The 21079-nt window shown below is 43.4% G+C and overlaps 1 protein-coding gene across 6 annotated transcripts in view; it reads right to left on the bottom strand.

Annotated features, from left to right (window-relative positions):
* The window catches only part of kst (spectrin beta chain, non-erythrocytic 5 kst), a 35539-nt gene that overhangs the window by 1107 nt on the left and 13353 nt on the right, over positions 1-21079 (bottom strand). Inside the window, exons 1-14 of one of the 6 annotated variants that reach the window (XM_068286995.1) lie at positions 16777-17070; positions 15581-15765; positions 15324-15491; positions 13558-13674; positions 13215-13477; positions 13017-13146; positions 12636-12823; positions 9601-12574; positions 9393-9532; positions 7719-9329; positions 1737-7650; positions 1347-1674; positions 1156-1281; positions 230-907 (exon numbers count right to left, since the gene is read on the bottom strand). In XM_068286995.1, the coding sequence (XP_068143096.1) occupies positions 230-907; positions 1156-1281; positions 1347-1674; positions 1737-7650; positions 7719-9329; positions 9393-9532; positions 9601-12574; positions 12636-12823; positions 13017-13146; positions 13215-13477; positions 13558-13674; positions 15324-15491; positions 15581-15765; positions 16777-16858 (12904 nt within the window). In that variant the 5' untranslated portion in view covers positions 16859-17070. Of the gene's footprint in view, positions 1-229; positions 908-1155; positions 1282-1346; positions 1675-1736; positions 7651-7718; positions 9330-9392; positions 9533-9600; positions 12575-12635; positions 12824-13016; positions 13147-13214; positions 13478-13557; positions 13675-15323; positions 15492-15580; positions 15766-16776; positions 17072-21079 lie in introns of those variants that run through there. The other 5 variants (XM_068286996.1, XM_068286998.1, XM_068286997.1 and 2 more) reach the window with 5 other exon arrangements.

Genomic DNA, 21079 nt, shown 5'->3' with positions numbered 1-21079 from the left:
TATGTATGTATGTATACTTCGAGAAGAGAACAAGCCATAATAAAAGAAAACAACAGCAAAAAAATAAAAGGCGAACCATATCCATTTTCAAAATAAACATTTAAACATGCAATAGAGTAACAGGTTAACAGGGGAGAGGAAACAGAGTGACAGAGAGGGCGCTTTGTAGAGCGTTGGAATTTGGGGAGTTGTTGTTAAGGATTAATGCAAGTTTTCATTTCATTCTAACCACCAATTCCAATTGTTTCATTATTGTTATTCAAATGCAGACCCATATAGCTTGGATTACTGATGGCATTGTTAGGCTCGCCTGAGCCGATTATTGATGATGATTTTGTCGATGATGTTGGTGAGCCCGATGTTAGATGCCAAACTGTGCGACTGCTGCTTGATGACACATTATGTTGTTGTTGCTGTGTCGTTGTTATTGTAGTTGTCGTTGTTGTTGTTGTTGACGTTGAGATATTACCATTGCCATTGCTGCTTGCTCCACTGCTAGAGTAACTAATTGTCCGCTTTGTGGTGCTATTGCTGCTGCTGCTGGTGTTGCTGCTGTTGGCATTATTATTGGAATTGGAGTTTCCATTTGTACCCGATGAATGAGCCTCCATTTCAATAAATTTACGTGTACTATCAATACGTCCAGAAGGTACACGCTGTGGTGATGCCAAGTGATGATGTTGTTGCTGCTGCTGGTGTCTAATCACATTGTTGTTATAGTAATCCGGCTGTTGTTGTTGCTGTTGATTGGCCGCTGCATTGAATGCATTGATACGCTGCTGCACTTGAGCCTGATGTTGATGCTGATGCTGATGCTGTTGATGATGTGGTGGCGGATGACTATGCTGATGGTGATGTTGCTGACTGCCTAAAGGCGGCATCGTTGTTGGCAATGGCGGCGGATTATCTATTCGTTTCGATCGAGTTCAACGGGGGGAGGGGGACAATTTTCGTTTGTTTTTTTGTTTTACAATTGTGAACAATATATGTATGTATATAGAGATATGTATGTATTTATGTAGGTAAGTGAAGGATTGTATGAAGGAGAGTTGTGGAGTGGGGTGGTTGGATGGGTGGGTGGTTGATTGGTGTTTGGGTGGGACATAGACAAATGGCTAGCCGATTGTTATAATCCCCCTACACTACTCTACTTACCCGATTGTCGGGCTTCGCTATTGCGTTTCAGTACAATGCTGTCATCCTTGCTGCTGCCATTCTGTTGTACACCAGTCAGACCGGCGGGTAAAGTGGCGGATTGTTGTAGCCGGCCTTCGGACAGATCTTTAAGAAATGAAAAGCGACGTAGATTTAACCATTTTATTCAATAATAATGAGAACAGCTTTACCATTGTTTGAACTTTGGCGTTGGCGCAGAACAACTAGATTCTCCTGGCTCTGACGATTGCTGGCTACTGGTGGGCCACCACGTGGTGGTATTGGTGGTTTCTGATCGAAGCCCACACTTGTGGGTGAACTAGGTGAACTGGGTTGGGATTGCTGCTGTTGTTGTTGCTGCATTTGTCGCTGCAGGAAGGCCATCTGGGGTGTGGCAGTGCTATCCAATGTCTGGCCACTGCTGGCACGACGCTGGGAATCGGGTGAGGAGTTACGTGAACTGACAGGCGATTCAACGCTGCTGGTCACCTTGATGTCCGGTGAGCTGCTTGATTGTTGCTATTATTGGAAGAGGAAAGTGGGGTCAGCATTTCAAGAGATCTGAAATCAAATTTACATACCTTCATTGACTCATCGTAGCTGAGCAGCTGTAGGTTTGGTGGCAGACTAGCGTGGAAGGATATCTTGCGTACCCAATCGTTCATGATGTCGAGGGAGGGAGCTTCGAATAGGAACTCCGAACCATCGGGCAATCTCAGACGGAAGACGTACTTCTTCTTGGTGTAATCGTCGGCACGTTCGCATTTGGCACCCAGAATGTTAACCGGAGCCGTAGCTGTCTTCTGCTGCAGGAAATCATTCTCATCTTTGAAGAAGCAAACCAATTGACCGCATAGTACCGTGTGGAATTGTTTCCAGGATCGAACTGGTGCCTTCTTACCGCCAGATTGTAGGCCATGCTTACGCTCCAGCATGCCCTGAATCTCAACAGAAGGCAAATCGAATCCTTCGCCCTTCTGATTCTTACGGAATGATTGAGCGCGACGGCGGGTGGTGAATGATGGTGTACGTTTGGGTTGCTTGGGCTGAACCTTCATGCTCTCGGCTCGTTTCACATTGGCATCGGCTGAGCCACGTCGCAGGCGATCACCGAACATACCACTGGAGCTGCTCTTCTGCAGGCCCAGCTGCTCCTGTTCATCCTGGAATGGAGGTCGTAGAGTTGTCGAACCCACAGCAGGCGATTGGGGTACACTGGCTGCACCGCCACCGACCGAACCGCCCGAGATGGTGACCATGGGTGAGGAGAAGATCGGCGTCTTCTCCTGGGCGGCAGCATTCTGACGATGTTCCTGTTGCTTCTCGGCTCGCCGGCGTTCGTCATTAAGACGCTGCAGTTCCTTTTGCTTAAGTTGTTCGAGTCGTTCCTTCTCGAGACGTTCCTTCTCCTTCAGTTTGGCCAATTTTTCGTTTTCTTGTTGCTTGCGGAAACGCTGCTCGAGAAGTGTGATGCGCTTAATGGCTTGGAATTTCTCCTCCTGGGCGGCCACCGTCTTCTCGAAGTCCTCGTGGCGTCGCAAAAGATCCTCAACTTGTGGTATAGAGTCGCCCAGTTTGGAGTCCTTCAGTTGGGGCTCGCGACTACTGATCCATTGCTCCAATATCTCAGCATCCTTGAGGAACAATTGGGTATCCAGATTAAGTTCATAGATCTCCTTGCGTTGCTGTAGTGTATGCTCCAAGAGTTCATGACGCGATTGCAAAACCTTAATCTTATCCTCAACCTCGTGGGCCAAGAAATGCTTCTCCTTGATTAGCTTCTGACCATTTGCCGTGAAGTTGGCAAAGGTTTCATCACGCGCCCGAATTTCGGCATGATGATCCTTGATGCTAGCCAAGAGAAGTTCGGCTCCAGCCACACTGTTGGCCAGTTCGGGGGCTGTAATCTTGGCCAACATCTCATTAATCCAGGCAATCAGGTCGCGATACTCATCGAAGTACGACTGCAATTGCTCGGCCTGACTGAGTTTGCTCTTGCGAGCTTTGGTCTTGTCCTTTAGGTCTGTCCATGCCTCAACAGTTTCATCACGTTTCACCTCAATGTGCTCCTTGGCATCGGGATAGATCTCGCCCAGTTTGACGGCTTCGGCCAGAACAGAGTCAACTTGCCCCTTAATGGCCACCAATTCGGACTCGAATACTAAATGCTTGCGTCCCAAAGCTTGAATACTTTCCAAATCCTGTCCGTAGTCCTCAGAGATGAGTGAAGCATCCTTTTCGTTGATCAATGTGATGGTCTCGTCGGCCACTCGATCGTAGACATGCACCTGCTTGGCACCAGCCAACGCATCCTGGCGGGCATTCACCAAATCCTTGAGCTCATCCCACAGCTGTTTGGTTTCATCGCGTTTCGTCTTAATGGAACTGCGATAGGGATTATTTTCTTGAATCAAACGATCGCCTCGCTCCAGGCAAGCATCGACTCTGGCTTCGTTGGCATTTAGATTCGAAACGAATGACTCAAAGGCCACCATCAATTGCTCCACATGCTCCACATCTTCACCATAATCTTCACTGGCTGTGACTGTCATTTGATCGCCGATCCATTCGTGCAGATCCTCGGTTTCGCGCAGATACTCAAACAGTTTCTTGCACTCACTCAAACGCAACTCACGCTCCTTGGCAAGACGGAGAAGATCGGCATACTGCTGGGCAACCGTTCCGTTCTTTTCCTGAATGTTGGCGCTGTCAAAGTGATGGCGTTCAATGAGGCCTGTGGCCAGTTTGTTGACCTTGTCAATAGATGGCTTAAAGGCGGTTAGTTCACGCTGAAGAACTTCTAGTTTCTTTTGATGTGCCTGCACGGAGGTCTCATCGCGTCCATAGTCGCTGCTGACCAATATGGGACGTTTCTCTTTCATCCAGGCATCTGCCTCGTTGGCCTCCACATAGAAGAGTTGACTCTCAACGGCATCGAGGAGGCGTAAGCGTCTAATGGCGGCCAGATCTCTCAACTGAACTAGCTGCTTCTGCAATAATTCCGATTTGTATTGGACTTGCTCGCTGGCAAAATGATTATCACGAATCATCTGTTGGCCACGCTGCAATAGAGCTTGAATCAACGGCTCCTGCGAAGTCAATTCGGCCTCGAGGGCATTATGCTTCTTCTGCAGACCCTGGACGGCCAAAAGACTGCTTCCCAAATCCTGAGAGCCTGCCACTAATTGCTTCTCACCCAACCATTGCAACTCATCCTCTGCATCGCGCAAGAACTGCTGCAGACTAAGTGAATCTTCGAGATTCTCTCGCCGTATGGCAATGGGTTCGTGCAGCGTATTGTACCTCTTAATGCTGGCCATGGCTCTTTCGTGAATTTCGTGCTTTAGGAAGTGATCCAGTTGGAAGAAATGTTCGTCCTTTAATTTCAATTGATCGGCCAACTCATTGTGATGGGCCACATCTGCCTCCAGGCGTTCGTGTTTCTTCAGTAGATTGCTGACCGTTGTCAGATCTTTGCCATAGTCTTCGCTGGACAGTTGCTGTTCGATGTCATCCATCCAGTTGTTGAACTCATCAACACTGCGATTGAAGGCTAGTGCATCGTAAGCTTGTTGCAGTTTCTCCTTCTTCGCCTGTGAGGCACCCTTAAGTTTCAACCAATCACTCTCAAGGAGTTGCACCTGTTGAGCAATATCGTCCTTGGCAAAGTGGGAGCCCTTAATCAAGCGCTCGCCCTCACTAATTACAGCCTGGACGCGTGGAGAGTTACTCAAGAGTTCAGCATCGAAAGCCGAATGCTTTTGAATTTTGCTTTGCAAATTGCTGGGCTCACGATAGTTCTCATCCAAGGCCACTTGAAGTTTCTGCACCAACCAGCGATCGATCTCGTAGAGACTGCGTAAGAATTCCTGCAACTGCAAAGATTGCAACAGTCGTTGCTTTCGCTCCTCCGATAGATCCAAAAGTTTTTGTTTACGCCTCAAAATGTAGGACAACTTCTCTCTGATCAAATCGGCATCCTTGGGTTCACTCTCCAGAATGCTGTTGGCAAACTTTTGTAGGGCATCCACATGATCGGCATCTAGTAGCTTCTCAAAGGCATCGTGTTTCTTAAGAAGACGCTCAACGGCTGTATACGAATCACCCAGATCATCGTTATTGAGGAAGGCCTCTTTGTTGGCCAACCAAATCTCGACCTGTTCAACTTGAGCCTTAAACAATTGCAGTTGATGGGCTTCGGTTAGGTCTCTGGCCCGTTCACTCCAAGCCTCGTGTAGCGTTTGATGCAGATCCTCAAGTACAAGCAAATATCGCTTGACATTCTCCGATTGCTTGTCCTTGCCAGATAGTTGTTCACCATGTTGCTTAAGTCCCGTGAAAGCCGGATCTCTACCCTCGATTTCCACTTTGCGCTCCTGATGCAACTCCAATTGGGTCTCGCAGTCGTTGATGGTGGACGGAGCCTGGGCATTGTTCATTTTCTTGACCATATCGTTGACCCAGAGTTCGAGTTCCTTTACATCAGACACGAACTTGTGCACCAGATAGGCTTCATTGAGCACACTCTGTCGCTTGACGGACAAATCTTGAAGATTACCCCAGGATTTGTGCAATTCTTCAAGTTTCCTTTTAATATGCTGAGCTCCACGTTCGGGATATTTGCGAATCAGGAATTCGGCGGCTGTCTCATGTTCATCGATCTTTTGCTTCACAGCGGACATGTCACGCTCCAGAGCCTCTTCGCGACGAATCAATGCCTCAACAGCTGCCAGATCACGACCAGTGTCTGCTGAGCTCATGGCCAATGCCTTTTCGGCAATTCTTTCAGCTGTGTCATCCACATCCCGATTAAAGACATGAATCTCATGGGCTCCACCCAGTAGGGCACGATAGGCGTTCAATGCACCCTGGAGCTGGCGCCAATTGTGATTGAAATCGTGTCTGCGTTTATCAACACTCTGTGTATCCTCGGGAAGTTGAGCCTGGTTGATTAGTTTATCGGCCAGCTGATTGATATGTTTCACCCGCTGATCATCCACACGCATATCAGAGTCGACATCGTCCAGTTTACGCATCAGGGCACTGCAATGCTCCAAATCTCTGCCGGTGTCGCGGGCCTGAACCATCATTTCCTTGTCTCTGATCCAGGCTTCAATCTTATCCAATTGGTTGTTAAATTCAAGAATATCTTGGGCTTCCTCTAGGCCACGACCACGTTGATCCAATTCGTCGAGCAGACCCTGCCAGGCATTGAGAACCCTTTCGATGGCCTGTTTGATTTCTGGAGACGATTCATGCTGCTTGCTCAGGAGAATGACACCAGTGTCCTGGATCTCCTTGATGCGTCCCTGATTGGCAGCCACCTCGGCTTGGAAGGCTTGATGTTTCTGCAGTTTCTTGATCTTTTCATCCAAGTTTGTGACTTCGGCATAGCTAACGGCATCTGCTTCCAGTTTCTTTTGCTTCTCACTTATCCATGATTCAGCCTCGGCACAATCCCTTACAAACTTGGCATAGAGTAAAGCATCCTCAAGCTTATACCTACGAACGGCACACAAATCCTTGACCTTCTGGCGACGTGCCAACACTCCTTGGAGTATGGTCTGAATGTTGGCAGAGTCGTAATGACGCTGTTCGATCAATTTACGGCCATGTTCTTGCAGAAGGGCCACCTTCTCCTCTTGCGTTTGGATCACACGTTCGAATTCATCATGTTTCTTGATCTGATTCTGCACATCTTCGACTGTTTGGCCAAAATCGGAACTGGTCAGGGCAGCTTGCTGAGAGCTGGACAAAGCGTCAATTATTTTGGCATCGCGCAGGAAGCAGAACAAATCGATCTTTTGTTCAAGCAGAATCTTCTTCTTGTTCCAGGCGGCATGCAATTTCTGACGTTCATCCAGCATGGCGGCACACTTCTCTTCCACATCGGCGGCCGCATAGTGACCCGTTTGGACCATGGAGTCGCTTAGTTCATTCAAATAACGGAATTTATCCTCTCTGGCATCAATTTCGCCATAGATGGCATCATTTTGAATCTTTAAGGCGGTAGCACCGGCAGCATCACTGACATGTTCCTCAGCTTGGAGAGCCGCGCGCAGATTTGATGACCAAGAGACAATATCTCTGACATCGGTGAGGAATGTCTGCAGATCGGAACTGGCTGCCAGACGATCGCCACGTGCTGTGGAACGCTCCTTCAAGTCATTCCACGCAGTAACCACCTTCTCCTGTTGCTGGGCAATGGCTGTGGCATTTGATGGATATTTGGCTTGCAATCGCACAGAATCTTCGACCAGGACCTGTAACTGAGCCTCCAGGGCGACCAGATCATTTTCAAATCCTTCGTGCTTGCGCAGCAAGGCCAAAGCGGAATTCAAATCCCTTCCCAGCTCCGACGAAAGAGCGGCATTTTTGTCCTGTATGCGGAATAGGGCTTCAGCCACGTCGCGATGGAATCTATGAATTTCGCCGGCAGCATGCAGTTTCTGTTCACGCTGATTGAGTAATTGTAGCAGATTCTCCCAAGACGTTCTAATTGGAGGAAGAGGAACAAAGATTTAGTCTGTGTCTGAGCATGGAAAATGATTGATTATTGTTACCTTAGTTGTTCCTGTCTCTTTTCAACCTCATTGGCATAGGGACTCTCCGAGTCGATCAGTTTCTTGGCCAGCATTTCACACTGATCAACACGATCTGCTCCGACCTCAACGCGATGTTTCAGATCATCGAATTTGTTTTGCAAGAGCTGTAAGTGTTCGAAATCTTGACCATAATCCTCCGAAGAAGCTGTCTGCTCTTGCTCTCTAATCCATTGCTCCACTTCATCGGATTCAATGAAGTACTCGTGCTTGTACAAGCTCTCCATCAGTCGAACCTGTCGCTGCGAGGCCAACTTGTGCAGGGATTTAAGCATTTTCTCAATCAATTGCTGTTTGGCCGATAGAACCTTGCTGTCCGGATGATGTTGCGCCACCATGGCGGCGCAAGTGTGGCCCATTTCGGTGACAATACCCGAATATGTGTCCAACTCCAGTTCGATGGTCTTGTGTTTGGTCAGCAACTTAGCCGCCGAATCGCGATCACGGCCGTATTCGGTGGATCGCAGGGCATTGTTGCGTTCACCCAACCAGGACTCGATCTCGCCGGCGTCGAACAGATATTGTTGGGCCTTCAGGGACATTTCCAGTTTGCGCGTGCGTTCGCTGCAATGCAGTTCCAGATCTTGCCAGGCCTGCTCCAATTGTTGGCACAAAGCCTCCACTGCCTGCTTCTCCGGATGATGCTGCGAGACGAGAGCATGTCCCGACTGTAAGGCCTTCTTAATCATGGGTGTATGTCCCTTGATCTCGGCCTCTAGTTTCTTGTGTTTCTTGTGCAGTGACTGGGCCTGATGTAGATTCTGGCCCAATTCGTTGGACTTGGCTGCCGGCAGATGATCGTTGATCCATTGGAACTCAGCATCCAATTCAAAGACAAATTTGTGATAGTTTAAGCTCTCTTCCAGCTTATCGCGGCGCTTCTGTGTGGGATCGCGTAGATCTTTGAAGCGTTGTTGCAGCTCCTTGGTCTCATCCTTGATGTTCTTGGCATTGAAGTGACCCTCATGGGCCATATCGTCGCCCGTGGAGACCAGCTCCGCCACCTTTTGATCCCAAATAGTGATTTCCGATTCGAGAATTTGCTGCTTATTGATCAGATCTTTGCAACTACGCAAATCGTTGCCCACATCCTTGCTCTTAAGGGCGACATCTAGTTCTTCCACCTTCTTCTTGGCATCTTCAATGGAGCGATTATGTTCACGCTGCGAGGCAGCTTGCTCCAGTTTGCGTCCCTTATCCTCGGAAAGGGTTAGCAAATCTTTCCACTTCTTGTTCAAATCCGTAACACGCGATTCCACTTCGGGCACACGATTGCCTGACTGAATCAAATCCTCGCCATCCTTATTGACATTACGCAACTGGCCCTCATTTGCTCGCAGTTCACGCTCGAAGGCTTTGTGCTTTTGAAGCTTACGTGGCAGATTGGTTAGATCGCGATAATTCTCATCCCCTGCAATTTTTGTCTTGTCCAATAGCCAGACCTTAAGATCATCAGCTTCGGCCGCAAATTTATGATAGTCCTTGGAAGCCTGCAACAGGCGTTTGCGTTCGAAAGCCCGATCCTTGACAGCCTTGCGTTTACCCAACACCTGATTGCGACGTTCGGCAATGCTAATATGGAGTAGGAGGAGCAGTTAGATTCACAAGTCTTTAGAGGCTATCCCGAATACTTACTACTTGGCATCGTAGTGATCATTGCCAATTAATTTGTCTGCATTGTCGGAAAAGCCTTTTAGAATTTTATCCTGGGCCATCAGGCTCTTTTCAAAGTCCAGATGACGCTTCAAAATGGCTTCCACTTCATCAAGCGAGGACTGTAATAGAAAAGGTGATTGTGCTTTCGATTAGAAACTGGACAACTATTCACTCCCACACTACTTACGCCCAAATTATTGTACTCCAAGAAGGCCTCATGACTCTTTGTGGTGGCATCGATTTTGTCGGCCTCACGGTTGAACATTTGCAATTCGACGCATTGGAGCAACCATTTCTGTTTTTCCGCCCAGCCACGGTGAATGGCATCCTGTTCGGCCTTAAGGCGTTCGATAACAACAACCGTTTCGGCCATATGGGGTTTGCCATCGGACAGTTGCTTGCCCAGTTGGATGACCTCAACGAATTCGGTATCATGGGCTCGAATGTCATCGCCCAAGTCGTTGTGTTTCTTTAGCAGATTGTTGGCAGTCTCTACATCGCGGGCAGATTCATCGGCATTAAGTTGATCCTTAACTGAATCGATCCAGGCGAGCAAAGTCTTGGCACTGTTGTTGAAGATCTGTTGACCCACCTCGCTTTCGATGCGGGCACGTAGATCATTGCCACGCTGTTGGACCTGTTGCCACATGTCCTGGACCTCCTGCTGTCTGGCATTGACATTGTCACGTTCGGCGGGATAAGCATTCTTTACCGAGTTACCCAAGTAGATGACCCGATTGACCTTGTCTTCCACTGGGGCCAGTTCACGCTCCAAGTTCTGATGACGACGCTGCAAAGCCTGAACGGTTTTCAGATCTGGAGTGATGACTGCTGTATCCAATTGCAACATCTTCTCGCTCATCCAGACCTTAGCCTCGTCGCAGGTGCGATTGAAAAGCTCCACACTTGAGGCACCTTCGAGACTCTTTTCCCGTTGGGCCTTGGCATGGTTAAGTCGCTGCCAGATCTGATGAATTTGACGCTGACGAGCAATGATCTTATCCAGCTGTGAGTGACCCTGATGGCGGAAAGTATCCACGGCACCGTCAATCTCCTCCACACGCTTAGAGGCCGCTGAGAGGTCGGTGATGAATTTCTCGAATTTACGTTTAGCGTTTTCAACGCCTTCTCCATCATCAGACTTGATCATGCGTTCCTTCTCCTTCATCCACTTCTCAAAGTCATCGCATTCGCGATAGAAGCCAAACAGATGAATGGAATCCTCGAGCAGGGCATGTCGCTTTTGGGCCATCTCTTGCAATTGATCGTACGTGGCATTGATTCTTTGCTGGCGCTTTTCAACGCTATCAGCATTCTCGTTGATGCTCTGATTGGAGGTTCGCCGTTGCACAAGTGGCTTGGGTGCAACACTAACCGGCTTGATTCTCTTCACTGGCACCACTTGACGCACAAGAATTGTTTTCTTCACCTTCTGCAAAGATTTGACCTTCTCTGCCTTGGGCACAATGCAGGCCACTGGACGTGGCTCAATCTCTCGCACATAGTTGGCCGGCACAAAGCCTTCGTGTCCATTATCCTTGCGTACGCACCACCAATCGTCGTTGGTCTTGGATTTGAGGAGCATCACCTCACCCTTATCCATTTTCATGCCCTGACCCTCGAACGGAAACAGAGATCGTACATGAGGTAACATTTTCGTTTCGGTTACTTTCTTGTGTTCCAATTTCTCCACCCATTCATCCTCCCAGACTTCTTTGGGCACCAATCTTGTTTCATTTACCCACTCTTCTTGCTCGACTTCAGGTAAATCAGGTTCGACAGCCGATAGTTCCAACGTGCATATGCCAGCCTTGATCAGTTTGTCAGCCTGCTGATTCAAATTGAGAATATCTCCCGAATATGCATTGAGCTCTCCTTGCAAGTCCCTATGACGCTGGAGTAGAGCCTGAGCCGAGGGCTCATCGTTGCCATAATCCTTTGAATTCACCAAAGCCATTTTTTCATTCAACCACGACTCGGCCTCATTGGCATCGGTGTAAAACTGATAAGCCTCGGCGGCATCTTCCAGTTGGCGTCGTCTTAGCTCGACCAGGGCTTCCAAGGCTTGCCAGTGTTCGGCTAGAGAATCAATACGACTTTGGATCTCACTTGCTCGTGGATGTCTCTCACCGATCAGACGCTTGCCAGCGTCCGACATTTGGGATGATTTCGGTTTACGTGACTTGATCTCATCCTCAAGGGCCTTGTGCTTTTGCTGCAGGGAGAGCACAGCCCTTAAGTCTTTGGCAGTGATGCCTGTCTTGCAGATGCGTTGTTTGTCCACTAGCCAACTCTCCTCATTGTCATAGTCCTCCATGAAATGATGGAAATTACGGGCCTCCTCCAGTCGGGCACGACGATCAGCAGAACGCTTAAGCAGTTCCGAATATGCCTTCTCCAATTCTGCCAAACGGGTGGCCAGTATAGCAGCATCCTTGTGCTCTGAGTTCTTGTAGGGCAGTGCCTGGCGATTGAAACGCTTTAGAGTCTCGCCGTAGGTATTAACCTGCAATTCTTGCAGGGAATGAGCCTGCAGCAACTCTTCGACACCCAATAAATGTGGACCAACATCCTCGGAGGCAAACTGCTGTTGCAGTTCCCTCACCAACTCTGTGGTACTAGCAATCTCTCGCAGTAAATTCATTAGATTGCTCATCTGGGATAAATTCAAACGTTGATTCTCCAAAAGCTCTAACAACTTGCGCCACTTTTCCATGACCTCTTGTTCACGTTTCTTTACACGTTCCTTGCCATGATAGTTCTCCTTCTCCAATTCATTGGCCATGGCTGTCAGATCATTGAATCGTTCCACACGTGCCAAAATATCTGCCGAGATGGCCTCGTGTTTCTTCAATGTGGCATCGACTTGACGCAAGTAGCGCGGATCGGATAAAACTTGAATCATCTCCTTCAGATAACCCTCACGGAGCACAGATTTCTTTTCGAACTTATAGTTAAGTTGTTCCAATTTCTCCTGACGCAAGAGCTCTTCACGCAGGGCCACCTCCCGATTGTGTTCGGCATACTCAAGAATTTGCCAGGCCTTCTCAATGTCATTTACCAGTTGACCCTCTTGAGGATTGTAAGGCGGTTGGTTCAAAGCCTTCAGCAAAGTGTTAACCGTAAAGTATAGGGCTTCGATTTCGCTACGCTCTTTGTATCTATATTTAAAAAGATAATTGATTAATAATATTTATATTTATTCTGACATATGTCGCTTACTTTGGTGGTTTCTCGATGGTGCGATATTCCTTAAAGGCCAATAGTTCACGTTGAATGCCTTCCAATGAATTGGGTAAATTGCGCTGCTCCAGTTCCAATGTCTTTTGTCGTATCCAGCTTAATAGATTGGTGGTAAGGCGTTCATATTGCATTTTCTTGCGATCTGCATCCATAAGTTGGCCCACAATCTAGACATCATTCAAGGGAAAGACAGAAAGAAAGGCAAAGACAAAAAGAAAGGGTCAATGATAGACTCTTCACGGACAGGCCAATCCCCCAAAGTGAAGTAGAGCGTTAACTATGGAATGTCATGGCGTTACGCTGCATTGGTGCCATCCGACCCAGTCTCCAATCCCCCCCCAAAAAGAATTCGAAACTTACATTCGCTATACGCTTGCCGCTCTTCTGTTCGTTCTTCATGCGTGCAAAGGTGTGATAGTATGAGGCCACATAGGTCAAGATCGATTTCTCATCGGGCCGTTGCGAGTCAACATCCTCAGCATCAAGCAAACTGAAAATGGAATAAAAATTTACAAAATGTTGGAATGACATGGGAAGGGGGAGGAGGTCGAGACTCACCTTGGTATGCCCAATTCATTGGCTGCCGTATCAAAGGCATGATTTAGATTATCCAAATTGGAATTTTTCGAATTGACAATCGTACTGTATTCAAACAGATCGGGACGATGTGAATGGATAAGGGCATTGAAACCCAAACCGGAACGCCACGATGATGTAAAGTCCGTGATATTAACACCCTGATAGCCATGCGTTCTCCGTTGGCACCACAATAGCAGAGCATCTTTGGCTGAACGTTTCTCACTGGATTCGTTTTCTTCATCCTGTTTGAATTGCCAATCACATAAATCAAATCGTATCAAATCTGACAAGACGAACAGTCTTCTACACAATTATTACTTACAACATCGATTTCAATTTCCTGAATTTGAAATCGCAAAATGATTGTCCATATCAGACCTAAAATCAATCTGGGATTACCATCGACAATGTCCTCAGCACCAATTGACTCCAAGCGCACCTGTGTTGTAGAAAATAGAAATCATTTGCATTATTCGTTCATCTTTTGTCTGTCTCAAGGAGGGTGAGATGACAGTGGAAGGGAAAAGACATAAGCTGAACGCGTATCAAGTTACAAACTGAACTGGGTCTCTACGAAGTCACGCATTATCAGGTGTAGGTAGCCTCACGCCGAGGTGTTTGACCCGTCTTTCTCTCTCTCTCTCCCCCTCTCTCTTTCTCTTGTTCTATCCATTTACCTTGTTGGTTTAACTGCGTTGGGGTTCATATGGGTCGACATTTGAATTTATTTATAGTAGGTCAGGGCACGGATTCAAAGCGAACACAGGTAGACCCCATGTAGACCTCCCCCCCCCCCACAAAAATGTGATAAACATGGGCGAAGAAAGCATAAGTTATGTATGTATGTATGTATATAGAGACAGAGACACTACATATGAAAGATATGTATGTATGGGCAAATCGTAACAAACGATGAGTATACATATGTACGTACAGATATATGACTGTGGCGCATGCCCAGAACCTGATTAATGAGATTTCGAACAGAGAATAATACAAAAGAACCCACAAAATTGAAGTACATAGAAGGCGTCTTCGTCTTCATCGTCGTCAAGGTGTAGAGTAGAGTAAATTAAAATTTAAGTGATTCCAAGAGCTGTGTGTGTTTGGGGTAATGCTTCAATGAAGCGACCCAAAAAAATCCTTCCTACAAAAAAACATAACGAATATGTTGTTCACTTGGGCGTGAACGAGAAATGCTTCTTCAAGCCAAAAAAAAAAAAAACCAATTAAAATGCATTGAATGCTGTTGTCACAAAAAAAAAAACCAGACAAACCCAAAATACGAAAAAAAAAACTAAAAGTAAAAAACTTTCACTGAACCAAGTGAAATAGACATACACACACACACACACATCTACATACATATGTATATACACATGAGTGTATGTAAAAAAAAAAAAAAGAGTTTACTGGCATTTAATAGGCATTAACAGCTTTTGTCTTTGTTTCTAATTAGATTAGGCCCCCCAACTAACTAACTAACAATGAAACTATGTCGATTGCATGGCACTGGCTTCCATCTCTTCTCATCTCTATGCAGCAATTTGAAATTCATCATGATGATGATAATGATGATGATGATGCAATGAAAGTAACTTTAGGAAAATGCATTAGAAAGTATGCAAATATTTCTTTAAGAAAAATTGCCACAACACCAGAAAAACAAAAAACAAAAAAACGAAAGAAAGAAGGAAAAACAAAAAAAAAAAAAAAAACAAAGGTAATTAAATATATACAATATACACACACATACATACATATGTACATATACATGTACGTATGTATGTGTTTCTCTTGGCTTTGGCAGTTGTCGTAGTCCATACATCCAACTTCAATTGCTGCAACTCCTCCCCCCTCAATGCGTCCTCCATCCCAACAACATCATCCTCATCACAATCTCATAAGACAAACAAAGCACGCAATGGCCATGGCCACGCGCAGCTGCGCAAGCGCGACTTGCACTTTCTACACATGCGTAGGCCTACTCTATCTATATCTCTCCCTCTCTCTTTCTCTTTCTTTCACCTCCCACTCCACCCTCTTTCTTCAGGGTATGTGCATCTCTTTCTATTTGAAAACACTCACCTTGGTGTGCAAGAATGCCAGACTCTTGTTGACATTTTCGATTTTATGTACACGCATGCGTCCGCTATTCGGTTTTCCCAGTTTCTCCGACGATATAATCTCAAGCAATTTGAGTAACTTGATGCCATCGGCTAGATCTGTGAATAGGTCTTCGACCTCCATTTTGGCCTATATAAATTGGAATAGAAATATGAAAGAAAGTTACAATTTTTTTCTAGTTCTTTTGCTCCGTCTCTCTCTTTCTCCATCTGCCTTACCTTGATCAGAAACGAATTCATCCATTTTGTAAATGTTTTCTTCTGTATGTGTAAACGTTCCTCCTGCAGTGTCTTAATCCGTTCATTTTCAAACTTAATAATGCCATCACGTTGGGTCATATTGGCAGAATTTCGATTCGATGAACCCTGAAGTGTTGAATAGCCACCGGGCTCATATTGTGATGCTATGTGAAAGGAAAAACGATTGAAATAAAATAAGGATTAGTTGAAAAGTGAAAACATAGAAATAGCAAAAGCAAAACCAACACACATACATATGTATTCATGTACATATGTATGTACTTAAGTCGAAAAGACAAAAACAGAAAACGTTTAGTTATTTTGTTTTGATTTTAGCCAAGTGTTTAGTGGCAAGGCGAGCCGGCTTTGGCTTTAAACAATTCCAACCCTAAATCAATAGTTGGGTGGGCGAAATTTAACACCTGAATATCTGATACAAACACACGCACACCCACACACTCTCACATACCTTATATGGCATTGGCAATTAAGTTTGCTAGCACAACTGATAAGAAATTATCGCAATCGCTCCGCTCTATAGGTGTCTATAAAATTCCATTTTGTGACTAAACTTAGACCTGTCGTTTAGATGCGATTATTTTACACGTAATGCCTAAATTTAAAACCAACAGAAACTTTTATCAAGTCAACTACATCATCATGAGCCCGAAAAGCAACAAATTAGTTTTGTTTTGAAATACTCTCAGAAACTATCAACAAGTTATATGTCCTTGTTTTCTTCATCATGTTCATTAACCAGAAATTTCCATAATTCAAGTAATTTATATACCCTTAGGGTCTTATCTACACACACACACACATGAGAAGAACTTACGTAATAATTAAGAAATTTGTACTAAAAACAAAAACGGTAACAAATCAAAAAATAATAAAAGAATGAGTGAATTACTTATGAGTCGACACTCATTCGTCAAATATTTGCTTATCACAAAAGACTGATAAGAAATTTCACTATTTTGGCTTCCTTATTTCAAAGAACCCCAACCCCGCCCCTTTCACTTTGTCGCATAGCTTTCATTGGAATTTGCTCTTTTTCGATGAAATTGTATAATATTATGTACATAATGATAATTTCATGACGCCACCACAGCCAACACACATACATTTGGAAAGTTCAAGTTCAGGATATTTATAAAAAAAAAAAAAAAACATACCCAACGATTGGCGATCAAACGATATATATCTCCTGTATTCATTTCTTGTGAAATTTGAACGCAAAACGCTATTATATTCCATTATGTGTGGATATTTAGAGGGCTTTCAGATCCACCGTTAACCAACACCACCATCAGCATTAAGCACCACCAGCAGAACCACCAAAAACCAACCAAACAGCCAAAACTGATAATTTTTTTGGATTATTTCTTGTTGTTTTTTTGTTATTTGAAATCAGAATTCGTATTGTAGGTTGTGTTTGTATGTTAAAATGTTTTTGAATGTTTGATTATTTATATGGCGTGTAAAACATTGAATATTTTTTGGTTTTTGAATTATTTTTGTTATATCAAAGCACACTTGTGTTTCGTGTTTCGTATTCTCTTGTCGTTTTGTCTCGAAGGCAGTTTGGACACTGGTAAAGTAATTTTATCAGATGTCAGACGACTACGAAAAATTATAAAAGAAAAAAAATACAAAAAATGATACAAATACAACAAACACGACAAGCAAAAACAACAAAAAAAAAACCGAAAGTGGCAGAAAAAATTCTTCTTCTTATGGTGGGTGGTGGGTGGAATGGAGGGCTCTATGGTGAATTCCTTTTATCGTTATCGCCCCGAGTGGTTTAGTGTATTAAAGCTAAACTGATATGAGAAGGTAGTAGGCTGGATGGAGACCCAATCCAATCACATTGCTCTCTCTTTCTCTCTCTCTCGCTCTGTCCCTCTCTTTACATCTCTATAGTGCGGAAATCCCTTGAATTGGCATTCCAACAACAGTTTGACGGAAGGTTTATCTTATCTTGTGATAAACCTTGACGCATATGTTGTTTAGTTCTTGCCAGCAGCGATTATGTTGAGTACGATGAGCGCTATATTATTTATAGATATCACGGAATATAGAGTTATTTTAGCCACTGTCATAAATTTAACCATTTTCAATCTATCCACATTTGACAAGTCAACACCCTTTGTTCCATCTCTCTATCCCTCTCTCTCTCTCTCTCTCTCTATCTCACAATTGTCATCATTTGCATAAAAGATCATTAATTTCAACAAAATCTTAGAAAAAATTATTAACCACCCACCATCGAAGGCCCAACCCCTTGGCTGAGGTCATCTACAAGGCATTCCATTCTTCTAAAGAGTCGGCCAAACAAAACACTTTGCTTCAAGCAAATATCAATAGCAATATGTGGACCAAGAAGACGGTGGAGGGGGCTAAGGTTAGCGGGTGTAAGCAGAAACAGAAATCAATTAAAAAAATATAGAGGTGAAAACTAAACAATACAACAAAAAGAAAACAACAAAATTGCAATACAAATAACAACAACGACACAAAAAAAAAACCTCGGGCACTCTGTATGGCAATAAAACTTTACCATAGCCGCGATAATTTCTGTTATCAATTGGTTATGAAAGGGAAAGAATGCCCCATGAAACGAAATGCGGCATACCTTTAGGCTTTTTGTGGGGCAAATTATAGAAATAAGTGCCTACTATATAACAGTTATAGAAACGGGGACAGAAGTAATTAACAAAAGTTATTGTTTACCATTTGGTTTTTAAATTGAAATCCATTAAACAAATCCAAAACTATCCACACTTACTCATATTGCAAGTATTTCAATTATGAAAGGGAAATTCCATTAGGAGTCAGTGTTCCAATGTATTTTCATGATTTATTTTCTGATGGAATCCGTTTAATGGTAACTATTAAAAGATTGAAATAATATTCTATATATGTATGTATGTAGGTTTGGTTTGCAAACCTGTAACAAATTTTTCTTAAGTAATATCAAAGGGTTTTCACCCTTAAAGATAAAATCAATCAACATCAGCAGTTGACCTCAATTCGAGAGTTGTTCGTATTTAAAAATGATCAGAGACAGGCCTCTAAAAAGGGCCATTTATCTGGAAAATATACGAATATACATACATAAATAAAAGTCTAAGATAAAATGTAAACTCCTCGTCCCCATTTTGAGAGCACACTAGATGCATTGCATTGCATGCAGCTGCATTTAAAATGTATTTTTAGTTTAACATTTCGTTTTCCTTTTGGAAACAAAGTCATAAAGCATCCTGTTTACAGGCTACACTAAAATAAACATACAGAAGAAGCAACGACACTCTCCAGGCAAATAGTTAAATATAAATAAAAATCATTTTACATCCACGACATAAGGAGCACACATGTGTGTGTGTGTGTGGGTGTGGGTGTGGGTGTGGGTGTGTAACAGCAGCTGCAAAAGGAGCACATACGATATGCTCTAGAAAGATTTCAAAGATTATTACAACAATTTGAGCTTGAACTATTTACCATGACTTTAATTTTAACACATTTTATTTGTTGTGCTAAATAGTTCTAATGGTTAATTAAATTAGCAAATTTTGCAGTCGGTCTTTTACTTGCTACAGGGTATCTACATACATACATACATACATACATATCTCTCAAGTCATTTGATGAACACACGGACTGGTTTTGTTTGGGCCCCCACCTCCATCCCCTGGATTAGGCCATGTCACTGGATGTTTATAAATAAATACATGGAGAACGATCTCTCTATGGGTTTTCATCTTTCTTGTTATCCCGCCTCGATCAAAATTTCAGTAGCTTCATGTTTCTATATCTACATACATAAATGTTCTACATCGATAAACCTAATGAATAATTCGTGCAATAACCTCAAAAAAGAAAGAAGAACTTTAACAAAAAATTTACATAAATCAATAAACATTTAATGCCAAAAGATATCTATGTATGTAAATACAAAATATAGTTAAAAATTAAAAAATTGCTAAATCATTTAAATGCGCCAGGCGTTTAGCGTTTAAAATTTCTTCTTCTTTTTCTTTTGGAGCTCGAATTTAAATTACATTTCTGATTGAGAGAAAGATAAAACAACAACAACAACAACAACAACAATGTTCATTTCACAGACATTTCTTTAGAATACAATTCGTTTGTTGTTGTTGTTGATTTTTGTTTTTCTAACATTAAATAATGAGACCTGTAGAACGACAACCATTTTTTTTTTTTTTTTTTTTTTTTTTGCCTATTTTGGGAACTTGTTGTTTGAAATTTCATACATAAAATTACCTCATCAGTCGCTAAAATATATCTAAACAAAAACAAATCAAATTAAAATTCAGTTTTGACTTTGAGCAACAACAACAACAAATAGGCTTCAGAGAGTCAGTCACAGAAAACAATGTTATAAATTCTTTTGTCTGTGCTTGGCATGTTAAAACAATTTTCAAAAAAGAGAAAACGTCCAAAAACAAAGCAAAAAGACAAAAACCTTAACCGACAGAGAGATCTATGTATGTATATGTGTGTGTAGATACAATAAAGAGCAGCAGGGAACAGGCAGATCCTCAAGGGGGAATTACTCTCTATCTAAAGTCTTTATATTTGTAATTACCCATTTAATCGGTTACAAGCTCGAATTGAAATGCGGAATAGATAATGCTTTGCACTCAATGGCATTCCAGCATTTCATTTCATTCAGATAAGCTATAGAGTTATAGCAGACATGTAAATGTTGATAATTCAAATCTGTCGTCTATCTATGCAATTTATTCCTTTGATCAATCATTTAGTTTACCTGAAATGATTGCCAGACATTTTTTAGGGGCATCATCATTATTATTATTAACTCATAACTACAATATTCGTAATACTTCTTCGACACGTACATGTCTTATATATGTACATATGTACAGACATATACGATTATGTATCATATAGTTATATAGTTGGGTTTTGTTGAAATCGAAATTGTGTTTTATTGCGCTTTGGTACGCTCATTCGTGCTTTATAATGTGTGTGCCCCAAAAGTTATTTGCGAAAATTAGTCAATTTCTTGTCTCCTACCACTTCTCATCACCCCCTCACACACACACACACACACAGGTACTTCTCTATCTTTATCATCTCTTTCCTTCTACCATCTCTAACCATCATCATTCATTGGCCATTATTAATGCTTCTGAAGTTATTCTTTCTATCGAATCAAGAAGTCTAACAATAAGTGTGTTTGTGTGAGTTATTTTTTTTTTTGGCATTTGTCACGCCTTCTTTTAAGCGCAAAGGGGGCGGTCGAACAATATATATATATGTATATATTGTATATAAAACACCCGCACTATATAGATAAACATTTGCCCATGACATCATCGGGCGGGTGGTGGCTATGTAGCCAGCTGCCTCAGAAATTTACGTTACGTGTTCTTCTTTTGCGCATGCGCCACAGCTCTCACCCACACCCCCTTACACTCTCCCTCTTGTCAT

This window comes from Drosophila tropicalis, unplaced genomic scaffold, assembly GCF_018151085.1.
Source record: "Drosophila tropicalis isolate 14030-0801.00 unplaced genomic scaffold, ASM1815108v1 contig_463, whole genome shotgun sequence".
Lineage (NCBI taxonomy): Eukaryota > Metazoa > Arthropoda > Insecta > Diptera > Drosophilidae > Drosophila > Drosophila tropicalis.
This window is presented reverse-complemented; position numbering and strand designations above follow the sequence as displayed.